Source organism: Schistocerca serialis, chromosome 12 (genome assembly GCF_023864345.2).
Source record: "Schistocerca serialis cubense isolate TAMUIC-IGC-003099 chromosome 12, iqSchSeri2.2, whole genome shotgun sequence".
Classification (NCBI taxonomy): domain Eukaryota; kingdom Metazoa; phylum Arthropoda; class Insecta; order Orthoptera; family Acrididae; genus Schistocerca; species Schistocerca serialis.
Window position 1 is genome coordinate 8,054,722 of NC_064649.1, and position 16,068 is coordinate 8,070,789.

Below are 16,068 nucleotides of genomic sequence, written 5' to 3' on the forward strand. Positions count from 1 at the left end.
CAGAGTACGGAATGGAAACATCCAAATTCACTGTGCAAGTAACAGTTCAAGACCCAACCGTCCACAAGAAAACTGATGCTTACGGTTTTTTGGGACGCAAAAGGTCCAGTACTGGAATATTATTGATTATTGAGAAAGGGGCACAACAATAAACAGTGTACTTTACAGTGAGATTCTTACTGCCAGGTTGTGAGTTTAAACCTCGTCAGGTGCTTTAAATGTTTATTTTCATGTCTTTATCAAAATGCTTTTCTTCATTACTGTTGTTCAGTTAATTGGTTTAAATGTAAATTTTTAATTTCTAATCCTTTGTCACTTGTTTCATCATATTAACTATTAACAAAATTGTCTTATCTTGTCTTCCAATCTTTCTTTTTTGTTTGGAATCTTTGTGCAAGTGATTTTGGTTATTTTTATGTATTGACTTTGATTTATTTTTTTCCCATTTTGTGATTTTATACTTTCCGCCATGTTACTGTGTTCATTATTTCTATTTCTGATGTTGCTTGAATTTAGTTCTTTTGTAATCCCTTATTTTGTTTAAATCCTGATCTGCATTATTTTGTCCATAGCACAACTATAATTTATGTTTCCAATGTTTGTATGACGGTTGAATGTTTTTATGATGAGCAGCATCTGAAAAATGTACATCTTGTAACAAAAAATACATTTTCGACACCACTGCACAGTCAATATAAAGAGAGACTACTTTGTCTTTTGTTTTTAACTGATACATCAGCATTTTCAGACGTTTAACTATTATGACAGATAAAAAAAAATATATAAAATCGCACACACAAAGATTCCAATACTCCTTTTTCCAGGAGAAAATAAGAGTAAACGAAATAGTTAACACATGGATTAAAAGGATGTGACAAAGGAATAGAAATTTTTAAAAAATCGTATTTTTAACAAATTAATGAAACAATAATAATAATAATAATTATTATTATTACTATTATTTCAATAAAGATTTGAAAATAAAAAATTTAAGCACCTTATGAGAGTTGAATCCACAATCAAGAATGTACTTTAATGACTACACCACAATGCCGCTCCATGCACTGTTATCATTTTTAAAGTTCTAAAGAATTACGCAAAATTAATAATTTTTGTTGCGTATATTACTCACAAACAAGGGCTCACCAGAGTAAATTGCTGCAGGGAATGATACCAGGGACCTTAAGATAATTATCGTATAGATGAGAACATCAACTTAAAATTATTGACAATGTACCAATTCTTCCTTATTTATTCAGAAGGTAAGGACGAAACATCAAGAAATGCAAAACTGTAATTTTCGTCAAGAGTTAAATAAGAGATATGTTAGAGTACATACAACAGTTTGACGAGTGCCAATTTCATGTGACAAAATGCCAGTACTTTACCGCAAAGCAATCTTCTCATCTGCAGATATGTCTGGCAGTATGAAACCCGGTGCATACAGCTCCATCTTGAGATGTGAACTGCAGTGTGTGCATTTGAGCTGCTCTTTTAATTTTTATGTTGTAAATTACAGAGTATTAATTAGTAAAAAGTTTATTGTCTGACCAAGTTTCTCTATTTTGAATTAAAATTAATATTGCTTCAGGCATGCAGTGGGTATATACTGTAGCCATCAATAACATGCCATTCAGTACAATAACCATACATCACTAATAACATGCCAAGTGCTATAGATATGTCAAAATGTTACAGTACTAGAAGCTCAATTTTCAGTACTTCCTGTGGGAGTACTCCACTTCAGAGATCAATAAATGTGACACCCAGCCCACCTATAGCACCAAATGAAATACTTTGGCAAAAGGAGTATAACAATACGAACACCAAATTACTCATTTCAATCATATATTCATCATTCCAACAATTTTCACACTAAACAAAAATGTGGACACTTCAATCAAATCACTTGCATATGCTTACATGGTGAAAATTATCATACAAAAGTTTCATATTTACAAAAAAAGACAAGACAAATATAAGAACTCACAATATAACTGTCAAAGAACTGGGTAACTATGGTGTCATCATTGCATAAGTCTTCACAGTTTCTCCACAACTGACATTTCACGAAACATGTGTCGTACACCATTCTGTGGAAGGTGCGAGCATTTGAAAAACTGTTAACACAAATGATTTACTTCCAAGATTATTGAATCAGATACACATTTGGCCAGTATTTAAAATTTCAACTGGTGCCATTCAGTAAAATTTTAAAAAACCAAATGGAAGTAAGGGTTTTTACTTCAATTTAAAAGAGCCCTACAATATTTCACTGTTAATTGCACTGAGAACCAAATGACACGGTCAGTAGGAATAAGTGAAATCTTCCGCAGCAATAATTATTCAGCTACTGGTCAAATATTAAATCACTCGGGCACCGGATCAAAAATTACAATCGTACAAAATAAAAAACTGCTGCCTATAGAAAAAACTATTCACAACTCTCAAATACACTGTGAACATCTGTAACGATACCTCGTAGAGTGAGGCTATCACGTCCACTTAGCAGGCAGCTACCATTAGCTAGTAAAATCTGACTGTTTGCAGCACATCGTTCTCTGCCGGTTTTGCCAGTGATGAGAGATTTCTCAAACACTGCTCACACTACACGAACAGAGTTACACACTGGCCGTTTTTGTACACATTTTTGTGCACACGCACAGTCGGTATTGAGTAACGGGCATCTATTTTTAGTAAAAAAACACATGTGTACAAAAATTGTGATTGTTAAAAAAATAATCTTGAAATTAAATCATTTAGTACAGAATACAGACATTTCTTTCTTAAAAATTGTAAAAGAGCCGTGCACACAAAATTAAGACTACATGATGACAAACTGAAATCTGCGGTGGATAGCCCTTGACATTTCTAAAAGTAAAGAATAAGCATCTGTGATCTCAATAGCTATTACATACCATAATATTGCACCATAACAAATCTCTCAAAGATTGTTTGCTAGGAAAAATTAACATCTTTCAAAAACTTTGGCTATTAGCTTCTATCAAGCAATTTATACTATACACTAAAAAAATTATACATATTCACAATTTGTTCTCTGGTAAAGTAGCCATATTTAAGGCATTTCTCAATATACACTTACTCTTACTTTAATACATCACACACCAATGCTCAACCCTGAAATTTCCTAACTTCCATATTACATACGTGTACAACAGAAACGTATACACATAAAATTCTTTTGATAAAACGCCCATTTGAAATAGTTTTAAACACAACCAATGGAATCATTTAGATAATAATTAAAAAGACCACCTCATCTCTTCAGCAGGCACTGTTGTCACTAAATGACACTGTAAAAATACAGTCGAGCGGTTTGTAACAAAATGCGTGTGACCGGTTACACTATTCTAACAAACGAACACCTTTCGAGCTACAGAAGAGAATCTTAAACTGGCAGCACACACCTACGAGAAATGATGCACACACTATCGGAGATATGCCAGTTTCACAGTCACGAGTAACACGTGCAGTGCACAAACTGCCAAATGGCTCTCTGTAAACATCACATTAAAAAGAAAACTGCGGTACAAAACACTCTGCAGAACAAGTGATCATACTAGCCACACAATGAGCACTCTAAAGGAAAACAGTAACACCAGGTGCCAAAGTGAGGTCTCTCCAATACAAGAAAATGACTGTGCTACAGTCCGGCCCCAAAGTAGCTTTCCACCACAACTCCCCAGCTGAAAACACGGTGTCATTCAGATTGCATTCACAAGATGTCCGTCACCACAATCTAATGACACAAATATTGTTTGTCAAAGGTCACTTCTGAACGGCAGTTACCTAAATTTCTCAAAATAAATTTCATACAATTATTGTTGTATAAGGCGGGTCGGTGAAGTGAGTTAATCAGTTACCCGTGTACCGACCTACTACGAGTACGTGATCCCGATTTTACTCGGGAATCTGGCTGACGCAGGCACTCTTAAAAGTATTGTCAGTTTTACATTCCTCCTCTCACACGTGCATCGAGGTGTTCTCTCCTGGACCGCACATTTAACCGAAGAAATAACGGACCTTAGCGTGTACTTTGAGAGGGAGGATGTAACTTCGAGCTGTCAGTTCTCCCAGTGTGTAATATAAGGCAACAAAATTGTTAAGGCATCAGATTAAGTCCTTACGGCACCACACCGCAGGTAACCTCTCGAACTAGGGTACATTTTGTAAGCGACCCCACGACACCCGGGTACGCACTACGACGCGACCGGTGTCCCACTCGGAGAGGCGATCGGGTACTCGGCGGTCGCTCCTTCCGGAAGTGGCGGCCGGCTCAGTTCATCCACTTACGGCAGTTGGGAGCCCCGCAATTGCACGGTATCTTGTGCTGGTCGTCTTCGATGTCGAACTTGTAGTCGTACGCCAGCTGCAAAAGCAAACTGCATTTAGAAAACTGGTGAATCGTCTGTTAAAACTGGTAATGAAAAATTGTAAAGACTAGACACAGAGACAGGTTAATGCTTTACAATATTATACAAAAAAGGGTGTTTTGAAACTTGTTGCAGTATTAAATGTGTTATATACTGTGAATCACTCTGCTGTATCTGCTACAGTATTAAAAAACTACTTATGTCGTTTCTTGCAAAAAAGAGAATAGCTTTACTAAATAAAAATTTTGCAGTACCATTACCCATCTTTCTGCTGGAAATAAAACCATTAGGTGATTTAATTACAGTTAGAAGATTACGTGCCAACTTTTCTTACTGCGCGGTCACCCCTATTACTTCTTCGTGAAAGCATTTGTACGAGTCGATGAAATGTTGGTAAGTTATATTTGGAATTCAAAATGATAACAATGTCACTTCACACACACTATACAATATAAAATTTTCCTGTGTCACAGCACTACAGACAGACGAGACATTTCCTCAACTTTGGCCCCCCCCGAGAGAAGAGAACCGAAGCTTTTCTGCCAGTTTATTTTGTAACCAGTTCAAAACCCAACATACCTCTTCACCACGTGATATGCGTCGCTTGGCAAAAATGATGATGCGGAGGTCCCTCTCCACCTCTACAGTCTCCGCCACGCAGTTGGGGTTACATGAGTGGTTAATGTACCGAGCGAGGCCACCCGACAGGGTAGCGTCCACCACACGGTCTTCGTCCAGGCGGAACATGTATATACCTCGATTCTGCACAGAAGAGGGGGCAAAATTACTGTGTCTATTCTACTGCTCTGCAAATAAAAGTAAGCGGTGCAGTTTTATCCGACTTATACTCAGACAGTACTTACCTTCGCTTCGTACAGTTTTTCACGAACTTCAGACAATTCGGTGCGGATTACTTCCCCGATATACTCTATGACCATCGTGTGTCTCTCCAGGTCTCGTGCTGCGTAAAGACCTAACCCTTGTATTTTGGACCTGAAAATTGACAGGTGACACATTTAATGCTTGACAACTGCAAAAATGAAAATAGATTCACACTGAAATTTGCAATCTTTTCTCCATCTTTGCTGAGCAAACTACAGAATATTAAATCCACAAAACAGTCATAAAAGTTTAGAAGTTTGCATAATGACACTGGTCCTTACCACAGGAGATAAAATTTGCAGTTAATGAACAGAGAATGAGTCACAAAAAGATGAATGGCTGGTCAGTGCTTGCTTCTAGGAGGTAAAATTCCAATACTGCTGATAGATCCATTTAAAAGTAATAATACTAATTCTAGGTTTCAGAACTGTCAGTTCTTTCCTTATGATTTTACAGTGCATCATCTTTCAGTTGCTCAATCCATTGCCTATGCCCAAATTAGTACAAGCTGGTATAAGTCGAAAGGCTTCAACTGGTGGTAATTTGTTTTCTGCTGCAGCTGATACTACGTAGCCGACAGTATGTGTCTACTGTGTGAGGCAGCACTGTCAGCTTCCGTGTTAGTTGTCACACTACACTGTATTTCATACCACTTCTTTTCCTTGCAATGACTGTATGTAATTGCTGCAGTTAAGATCTTTAGTAAACCGTCATTTTACAAAAAGTACTTAAGTTTTCTTTCTTTAACTCCTGCTTGAAGCGTGAAGTTTATGCCACAGTGGCCGTGTCTGGTTCGTTCCCCTCACACAGCTTCTCGTCCTTTGGCAATCCAGGCTCACTTTCTTTGCTCCCCACTCACAAAACCGGCCGACTGCAATTAACACACTGTATGCCGTGATTACATCCGAACGGGTGTCAGGACTCGAGGATGTGCCCGAAGACAAAATCTCGTCTTCGAGTTCAGGGAGAATCGAATGTCCCGCCTGCCGTTGCAGCATCGGGCACTCGACTACCGGTTGCTGCCTGCCCACGAGGTACATCTGTCGATATCCTCAGACAGTAATTCCTGTATAAAACACTGTGAAGTGAATACTTGCAACTTGGAAATCTAATTTCTCGAACAACTTTTGAAACCACACTGTCTTCATTCTTTTTTTAGTGTCTATGTCCTCTGCATCTGTTAAGTCATTGTTTTCCCTCGTCTTCTTTTCAGTTTTTAATTGCACTATTCATTTCGTGTCTCACTGCTCTTCCTTTATCTATCCTGGCTGCCTTCATCTTCCCTCTCATCCTGGCCTCAAGTGACATGCTCCTCATTTCCCAAATCCCCATTCTATTCCTAACTAATAGTTCTGAGAGACGTGCATAGTTTTTTTTTCACTTTTAAATTTGCCATACGAAGTACTGAAATTGTGCCTCCTGAAAGTAATTACTGACTAGACAATCCACGTCTTCCTGATTTTATAGATTTCTTGAGCAAATTTTCACAGTTTTAAAGGAGAAAGAGTCACCAAATCTCGTTCCAAGAGAGAGAAACAAATTTTCCAAGATTGTGGCCAATCCTCGATAACTCACGTGACCGTTCCGTTTTAACTATCTCTTTGAAATGCTCACTCTAAGGTGATTAAAATTACAGTTAATTCCCAAATTCAAAATGCATATATAAAAATATATGTAATATGACTCCATCTTATTTTCACAGTATTTTTATCTCATCTCTAGGTTTGAAGTAACTCGTGTCTGTTCCTCCTGAAGCGAAGGGCAATCTGTTCAGCTGGAAGCAAACACTGAGGTGAGAAAGGAAGGCAGGGATTCTTCTGATTAGGAGGTAAGGAATGATGATAACATATCTATCATAAAATGGTTTGACAACAAACCAAATTTTTTCGCTTCATCCACTTACAGTGTTGAACCAGAACTACAGGTTCAGCATTGGTTGAAGGAGGATGCAAAACATAAAATTTCCTGGACGATTAGAACTGCGGTAGGACCGAGACTCGAATTCGTGACCTTTGCCTTTCACGGGCAAGAGCTCTAACACCTGAGCTACCCGAGCACGACTCACAGCCCTAATTCTGCCAGTAGAGCACTTGCCCACAAAAGGCATAGGTCCCGAGTTCGAGTCTCGGTCCCGGCACACAGTTTTAATCTGCCAGTAAGCCTCGTATCGGCGTGCAGTCCGCCGGAGAGTGAAAATTCCGTTCTGGATGCAAAACGTGTGAGTATATATAGGCCAAACACTATTAACCAGTAAAACGCCTTTATGTGTGGAGTAGATATATTTGACAGGGTTGTAGTGAAGTATGCAATGAAAAAAAAAAAAAAAAAAAAAAAAAAGGACAGCAAGAATAATATATCATTTGTGGACTTTGCCATAGCTGCTGCACGGCTAGAATACAGACAGGATGCTACCCAAAGTAAACGAGCAAGAATGGATATAATTACTCATTTAAACTCAATATTGCTCAAAATATGATCTACTACAAGAGGCCCACCGAACAAAATGAGAACAGCTCGGAAAAGGACGACGGATGGCGAGAGGCCGAATGTCCGAGAGAACTGCAGGCACTGCCACCAGTTCAATTTAGGTCATCAAACACTTTACACTTGCTAGAGATGAGAAGTTCTCACCAGGAGTCAGATCCAAATGTATGTTCACCTTCATTCATTGTACAGAATGCAAGGTATTTTTATGCAGCACAAGTGAATACAACTGTTTCTTGAAGTTTCACAACATGTAATCAAAAAACTACATTAGCTCAAGTTGAAGCTTAAATTTGCAAAGTAAGAACATAATGTGTTTTTACTTTCAAGTATAATATTTTAATAGCTGAGACCCCAGGTATCAAATATTATACCATCTGCAATTTCTTTTTTTTTTTAAGTGCTAATTTATGCATGCAGAAGAACAGAAACAGACTTTCATTAAAATAGGAAATAATATGTGCCTTCAGGCTGCAGGAGGTGTGTCTACAGTTCAGTAGGCGGCACATTTTGTTCCGTCAGCTCTGTCGATATTTCACCTGTTGCAAAATTCTGACAATACGAGAGCTTTCTTCTAAATTATACAATATTATAAAGTTAAGAATCCTGCAATGTGCATTGTAAAGACAGTGCAGTAATTACAGAGTACAAGAATTTTAAAGGACAAGGCAATAAGCGACGTGTGGCAGATGCTCCGGTTTTGGTCGTTATACCGAAAGAGCTGCAATAATTGTGTGTGACAATAGACAACTAACGTTATTCTAGACATCTGAGCTGCATAATTTTTCAGTCAACTGGTACACATTTATACGCAGGACAGATCTGTTTCCATATTTTGTACACAGGCTGTCATAACATTTCAACTCTTGACTCATTTCCAGATAGCCGTCACAAGTACTACTCTCTCTTTTCCCCTGGTGCGCACAACAGTAGAGTGGCCGAGCCGACACCGTCGTGATGGTGAGCCGACTCGTGCAGCAGGTACTGAACTTCGTAAGTGTCGTCACAGGAATACCGGGTCTAAGCTCGTGTACACAAATGACTAAATAGTTTTTGAACTGTCTTCCGAGGAGTTGAAATTGAAAGTCCTGTCTGTGGTGGGAGAGGAGAGGGGGTCGGGGTGGGGGATAGGAGCAGTTTTCGGAATGGTTAGGTTTCTTTCTGAGGAAGGAATGAGAGTCGGGTCGGAAAGGAGGTGCAGGTCACTCGGACCCACCTGTCGTGTGGACGCTGTCGTAATTTGAAGCGAGATAGAATTTTCGCGCACACTGCTGCCTCTGCCAGCTGGGCGATGTAAGTATTTCTAATATGAAGTCGGGGCAGGACCGGCAACTTTGATAACAAATTCTTTATTAAAATTCCGTCACAGCTGCATTTTATTAAGTCGGTTTCAAACTAAAGAGTTCATTTTCGAGCCGGGCGTATTACGGCTGCACTAATAGTCCACAGTAACGTAGCGGTCTCGAATGAAAATATTAAAGTGCCGATTTGACAGTGTAGTATTGAGACCGGGAGCAAATTTACTAGCTACAATTTGTGGAGTGACTGACAGACAGCACAATAGTAGACGACTCTGGGACGTAGGTGTTTTCTTAATTTTGTGTGGACAATGACCGATACGTGTCACGATCGACCGGTCTTTTCCGTTCCGCGTTACGAGGCTTTCTCAGATCTGACACTGATCCGGAGGTGGCTGCAATCTGCTGCTAAAACAGGTTATTGTAAAAGTGAACTGACAATTGTCATCCCAGGAAGATTAAAATGAAGCTTACACACTATGTAATAATTCTAACCGACAGTTCACTTTTTCCTCTTCACAGACTGCAGAAGATCACAATTCAGTCAAATTTTTGTAAAGACACAGTGAAACACGTCAACCCACTCGCTACTGCAGCTCTCTAGTTACCTGGCCAGGTACACATTGTTCCTCCACTCCTGCTTCATCTTCTTGTACTGGGAACTCTTGGAGTGGACAAATTGCTTCGAGTAGGGGCACGCCGCCTCCCCCTGGATGCCACCGTACGTGAGGGCGGGGACGAAGGGCGCATTGCGGTTGAGCGTCGACGTCCGCTGCGTGTGCGGCCGCTTCCACGGCAGCTGGCCACGCGCCCTGGGCTCGGTTCGTGCGCAGCCCGACGGGTTGACGGCCAGCGGCAATTCCAGCAGCGGGTTGCGCCCGTACTTGAAGCGGTAGTCCGTCAGTGTCTCCACACCTACCACACACATCACGGGAGTAGGATAAAATTGCAGTAGTTTGACGAAGATGAGGAAAGAGTTAAACTGTGGACAGCTTCACTAATGGGACACTACTGTTGCAAAAATCTGACAGAGACAAACGAACTTTGTAGCGATTATTGAACTTTGTGTAACTTCAAACAGTAAAAGAATACTTATCTTTAATATTTTACACATAATGACAGAATGTCACAGCATCTCAAGAGAATTAAAGGAAACAATGACTGACAACAATACGGTATTCCTTTCAGTATGGGCAGTTTATCTTTACGTTTCTAATTACAATAAAAACTAAAATATAATGAAACTGTCTTTTAAAGAATGTATTGCAGTAGCTCAATCCCATCCAATCTGAGAGACACTAAGAGCATTTTCAGTGCAACTGAACCACACGGTGTTAATTAGTGCAGCACGATAACTCCAGTTTCAAATATATATTGTCCAATGTGCCTACCACAGAATGAGGACCAGACACTGTAATAGAACACGTATAACAATTATTCCGTAGAAAATGACTGAGCACACACGATGCTGACCTTCCAAAGGTGTTACTCCTCCAGATTTTCTCTACACAAGGTAACAACGCACGAGCCACTCTGGCAGTCGAATATATATGCCACGTGGAGTATCCCGGGAATTGGGCCACCAGCCTCAGCTGTGGCTAAAAACGTTCCCGCCTTTCACGGGTTAGCGTACATTCCAGCTACGGGCAAGCAAGTATCCTGTATTGCCGGGTTGTCACGGAAGACACATATCAGTTCCATTTGTGGACTGTGCTCTTATTTCTGAATTTTGTTCAATTTTGGCACGCTAGTGTATGTCAGATTTGAATTACACATTCAACAGATTTGTGTGTTTATGACTTTAAAATTATGTGTCTGTCAATAAACTTCCTGGCGATATCAGTAACATAAACATATATAACAGAATACAAATATTTCTGTGTCAACTAGGTTCCTATGCATAATCTCGGGTAGAGACACAGAAATATTTACTATGTTCCCGAGAGCTATTTTCTGGGCTATCCAGTTACCATTCTGCACAAGTTTCATATTATCAGTGTACTGGTAAGTAATGCAGTTAAACAGTTTGGTGTGACTAATCTCTATTATCTGTAGAAGTTACAAAACTGTGTCATTGATAGAAGGTGGCACCTGTCTGATGTCATCTTTAAAAGGAATGGAAAAGAACAGTGGACTCTTTTATTAATACTACAATTACTGTCTTCCTCAATTTTGTATACATGCTATACGAACATTTAGTAAACTATTTTGACCTAAAATAAAAATAAAATATAGTCTGGACTGAAGTCACGACAAATTTTTACTACTGTAATTTAGTACGGTCAATCACTTCACGTTCAGTCAGAGTGGATGGGACAAGACTGATAAAGTCATTTCACATGCTTTGTTTTTGCTGTTCATTTTGTAGTTGCTAGTGTTCTCAATATCTCTCTTCACTTATGGAATACCTATCCTTTTATAACTTCAGTTCAAGATATGATGTGTTGAGGTTTTTGGCTGCACCTACAAATACACTAAATCCTCCATCTTCTTCTCCATTTCCGCTATTCGACTCCGAACATACTTCCTTTATCAGAAAAGTTGCAGGACAGGTTTCTTTTTTAAATAATAATAATAATAATAATAATAATAATAATAATAACAGAAAATTGCACTTACCATGTGATGATCCTATCTCCTACCAAAGTAGTCCCCTTCGCTACCTATACACAATTACAAATGTTTCTGAAGGTCTTGGAACTGAGGAAGGAAATTTTCAACTTCAATGATTGTTAGTTCATTTGGGACCTCAATGAAGCTTTTCTTTTTGTCACCTTTCCACAAGAGGAAACAAGAAAAAAATCGCAAGGTGAAAAGTCTGGCGAATATGGCGGGTGTGGGATGGCAATAATAGGATGTCTGGCGAGATACTCTGTAACAGATAATGCAGTATGGGGTCTAACATTGTCCTGCCGTAAGAACCAGTCCTCAGAATGTCACAAATCAGGGTAGCAACATCAAATTGCTTGTCACAAACATTTCAAGACTTTGATGTAGAGAGTTCGGTTCACTGTTCGATCTGGAAGAGCAAACTCGTGGTGAACTAATCCTTTACTATCAGAGGCTCTACGTTCTCGAAGGTTGTCGTTTGACTTTCTTCGGAGCTGGCAATCCGGGACTCGACCGTGCACCACTTTGACACTTCGTGTGAGGGTCGTACTGGTAGCACCGACTTTGATCCCCAGAAATAATCTTGACAGAACTGTGGGATCAGACAAATTACGGGATCGCGTCTGGCTCTATCCAGTAGTTCAGCAAAAATTATTCATCTTTGCTCTTTCTGTTCATCTGCTAGTGTGTGAGGGACGAGTTTTGCATTAAATTTCCATTTCCATAAATTTTTGTGTACATCGCGATTCAAATTAAGCTCCGATATCACACGCACAGTTACACGACAGTCTTCTCACAGTAACTAACTGCCCTGCGTACTCTACGTTCATATCGGCAGAAGCTGCAGACCGGCGATCTGCTCCGGGATCGTCTCGCACCGAATTTCTGCCTTCAAAAAATCGTCTGTCCCACTCGAAAACACCACTTCTCAAAAGAGCCTCGCCTGCAATGCTCTGTTAATCACCGACCACATTTCTCTAGGGATTTTCCCGAGTGTAACACACAACTCGATATTTACTCTTTGCTCACAATCGTATCCTTCGTGTCACTGCAACTAACGGGCCGAGAACCCAAACAGTGCGTCGCTAAGCGCACCCCTGCCACCTAGTGAGTTCGAGTGGAAGTGGGCCCCGTGTAATTTCGAGGACGCACACGTAAGAGGTAACGTAAAAACGACGCTCGTTCCTTTACAGTATTGCAAACTCAGAAATAAAAATCCTTTGCTTGAGAAACTTTCCCGGTAAAGTGAGTATTACACTGTCACTCACGTCTCTGTCAATACCACAGCGCATTCGAGAGGAGGTTAATAGAGTAGTTTCCTTCTCGGCATACTCCAGTCTCCTCCTGTCTGACAGGTAACCGGCACCTCGTGCACACTATCCACACTTTCCTCATCCCTACATATTTCTGTACTCTCGTCTCGATCTCATCTGTTGACCTTACCCTATTACTTTTAACTCTTCTCACAGACTGTCCACACTTAATTCCTACTGTATTGCTACCATACGTTTCTCTCAAAAGTCATTACTCGTACCCGATAAAAACCAAACGATGAAATTTCTCGACAAAATGTTAAATGTAACGATAATATTGTACATTTGTTACTACGTCTAATGTTATTATTTCGTAAAGAGATAATTAAACGTAGGAATGTGCAAGTACTCACCGGGCAGGCTCTCGAGCACGCGTACCACGGCCGGCTCGGTGAGGCCGAACAGGTCCTCGCCGGACAGGTACTTGGGGAAGAGCTGCACGCCGCCCTGCTGGCGCCGCAGCGCCGCCAGCGGCTCCAGGATGCGCGCCCAGACGGCGCGCGGCGACGTGTCGCGCAGCTCCAGGTCGTCCTGCGCCGGCTCCTGCACCAGCACGCGGAACTCGGGCCGGCCCGCCACGTCGTGGATACTGCACACGTAGCGGCACCGCTTGTTCGGCACCCGCATGCTCCAGTAGAAGCGCACCTGCCACCGAGGGAAGTGCACACTGCGTGCAATTTACTGCGGCCGTGTAATTTGAAATACGTTTACACTATTTGGCAGACTGTACAATAAATATAACGTAAAAAGGATGCTCATTTTGCGAGTACTGGAAAACTTTTAAGCCTCACGAGCTTACTGCATTTCACATTCCTCTCACTTTCTTTCTCCCGTTTTATGTCCAATTTCTACATTTGCATTGCCAGTTTCTTATTTTAAATATATTATTTTAGGCACTGTTTCTTTTAATTTTCTTCATCACTTTGACTTATTTTCTGTTAGCAGTCTCTGCATCAAATTTTCTGCACTTTTCAGTAATTCACTTCACATCTTGCCGTAGCATTATTGTGCCGAGTGAAGAATCTGTACACCCACAGTTCGATCGTCAGTAAATCTGTGTTTTCTCTGTCACTCGCCACTCTTTTCACCTGCAGAAAGTGTTCGACCGTGTGAAAAATGTCGAGTCTAACCGGAGTTCGACTTCACATTAACGGGTAGGTCCGATACGACCCGTCAGTTAAATCAGTTCGAAGCTCCGAAGGAGGCGAGGGTGTACCACGTCCGATATGACTGTGCCGAGTAAAGCACTGTGGCGTTTGAACTGGCTTTCGAATCGAGGACACTTTTAATTACTCTGGCATTCGAAGATTCTATTCTCCCAGTGTCGTATTATATTCTCCGTTTTACTCTATCCAATGGACGGTTATAAATTTTGAACCACCGACACGATAGAATGTCCTTACTGTCACGAATCTCAATCGTGTAGTCGGTCTTTCTGCTCAAACTGTGACATTCTTCACAGGTACAAACGAGATGACCGATACCCGACACGAGAACACCGCACACTGCCTACCGGACGACTGCTCCGACCCTGCCTCGGCCCGGCAATGCCTCACTCACTGTCGGCCCTCCGAGTAAACACGGGGAAAGAACTCGCGGAGTGAAAAGTCATCTGAATATAAAGAATGGCAAAAATGTCTTATCCCAAAGCAGCCCGAAGTATCGGCATCTGCTGTGGAAACTGTGTCGGCATTTCGTCTCGCAGCTCACTCGGTCGCGTCTCGTAGAATTATTGGTTGTCAGTTGTAGTGTAACAGATCTTTCACGCGTTAAAAAAGTTAATATGTTAAATCCGTATTTTCGTAAGACCGTATCACACTGTCGCCGTTCCCGGTGTCTAGGAGCTACATAGTGGAGCGAGTGCCAGAGCCGAGCAAAGTTTGTCCGGTACAGACAGTGAACTGGCTTTTATTACGTCTGCCCGAGATTCTGAGGAGATGAACTTCGAGTCGTCTTACAGTCGCCGTTATGCAATTCTCGGCAGCAGCTCAGCTTTTGTTACGCTTCGTGGTGTAAAATGCTCGAATAAAGTTTGATTCTTACAGGGACAATCTGCCATCCACATAAGCACAATATGGCGAAAAAGAAGAAATACGGCACCTCTTTCCTCGACAATATCAGTGTCTTCACTTTTTTCCCGGTGGCAATGCCGAGTGATTACCTCGTTCTGCACTTTCTACAGACAAGGCATTTAGAGTGGATTGTGGTCCCTCTGTAGGGGAACACCACCTCACAGAAGCACTGTTCATACGGGCAGAGGTGTCTGCGAGAAGCTGAGGGCTATGCCGGTGGTAGCACAGCTGCTAGCAGCATCTCCCACATCGGACGGGCCTCAGTGAACGAACCGGGCGAAGAGTGTCCTACACGACACTCCACCTTTCCCCCGTCCACTCCGACAGTTCTTTCCCAATTCCCCGGCACACAGACTGAGGTGCGATACGATACACACCGTCAGGTGCGTGGCAAGTGGGAAGGTGTGTCACGGACGCACTGACGGAACCTCAGGGATACCGGGCAACGACGCTTAGTAATTAGCCTCGCAAAGTGTGGGGTTTCGTGGTGTCGACCGAACGGTTGTGGGACCAAAATGGAGAGCACAAAAAATAAAACAAAAACTGAGGGACTCTAGGAGACCCGAGTGGCCACGCGTCAGGGTCGGAACTGGTGGAAGCTGTTACAACACGTGGATTGGGCAGCACACCAGTCTGAGAAGTGGGATCGAGATCAAACCCTAGTCTGTAGTGCAGAGGAGGAAACTCCTCAAAGAACAAAAGAAAAGGAAGGTAAAGAATGGCTGTAACAAGAGGCTGTCTCACAGTGAAGGGCGTAGTAAGATGCCTTCTATCTCTAAGACACGGAAGAAGAGAACGAGGGTGGAGTCTCGTATTACCACGTCTCACAATCCACACCAACATTACTGCAGGATGGGGGCTACCACTGGTCAGCATCACCTCACAGCAGATAGAGCTCGTTCAGATGGAGGGTCTAACTGGACAAAGGTGCTCTCATCTTTGTCTAGGAGAGGACGGGAACAGCGTAGTAGCTCCAGACGACAGTGCCCACGATATCTCTGTGGGAGGAGGCGAA

General features: G+C 41.6%; 1 protein-coding gene across 1 annotated transcript in view; it reads right to left on the reverse strand.

Moving 5' to 3' along the window:
- Positions 1–1,831: 1,831 nt before the first annotated feature.
- LOC126428342 (histone-lysine N-methyltransferase 2C-like) overlaps positions 1,832–16,068 on the reverse strand; it is a 440,767-nt gene continuing 426,530 nt past the window's right edge. Inside the window, exons 73-77 of the mRNA XM_050090275.1 lie at positions 13,335–13,626; positions 9,667–9,973; positions 5,258–5,387; positions 4,974–5,156; positions 1,832–4,390 (exon numbers count right to left, since the gene is read on the reverse strand). Of these exons, the coding sequence (XP_049946232.1) occupies positions 4,298–4,390; positions 4,974–5,156; positions 5,258–5,387; positions 9,667–9,973; positions 13,335–13,626 (1,005 nt within the window). The 3' untranslated portion in view covers positions 1,832–4,297. The remainder of the gene's footprint in view (positions 4,391–4,973; positions 5,157–5,257; positions 5,388–9,666; positions 9,974–13,334; positions 13,627–16,068) is intronic.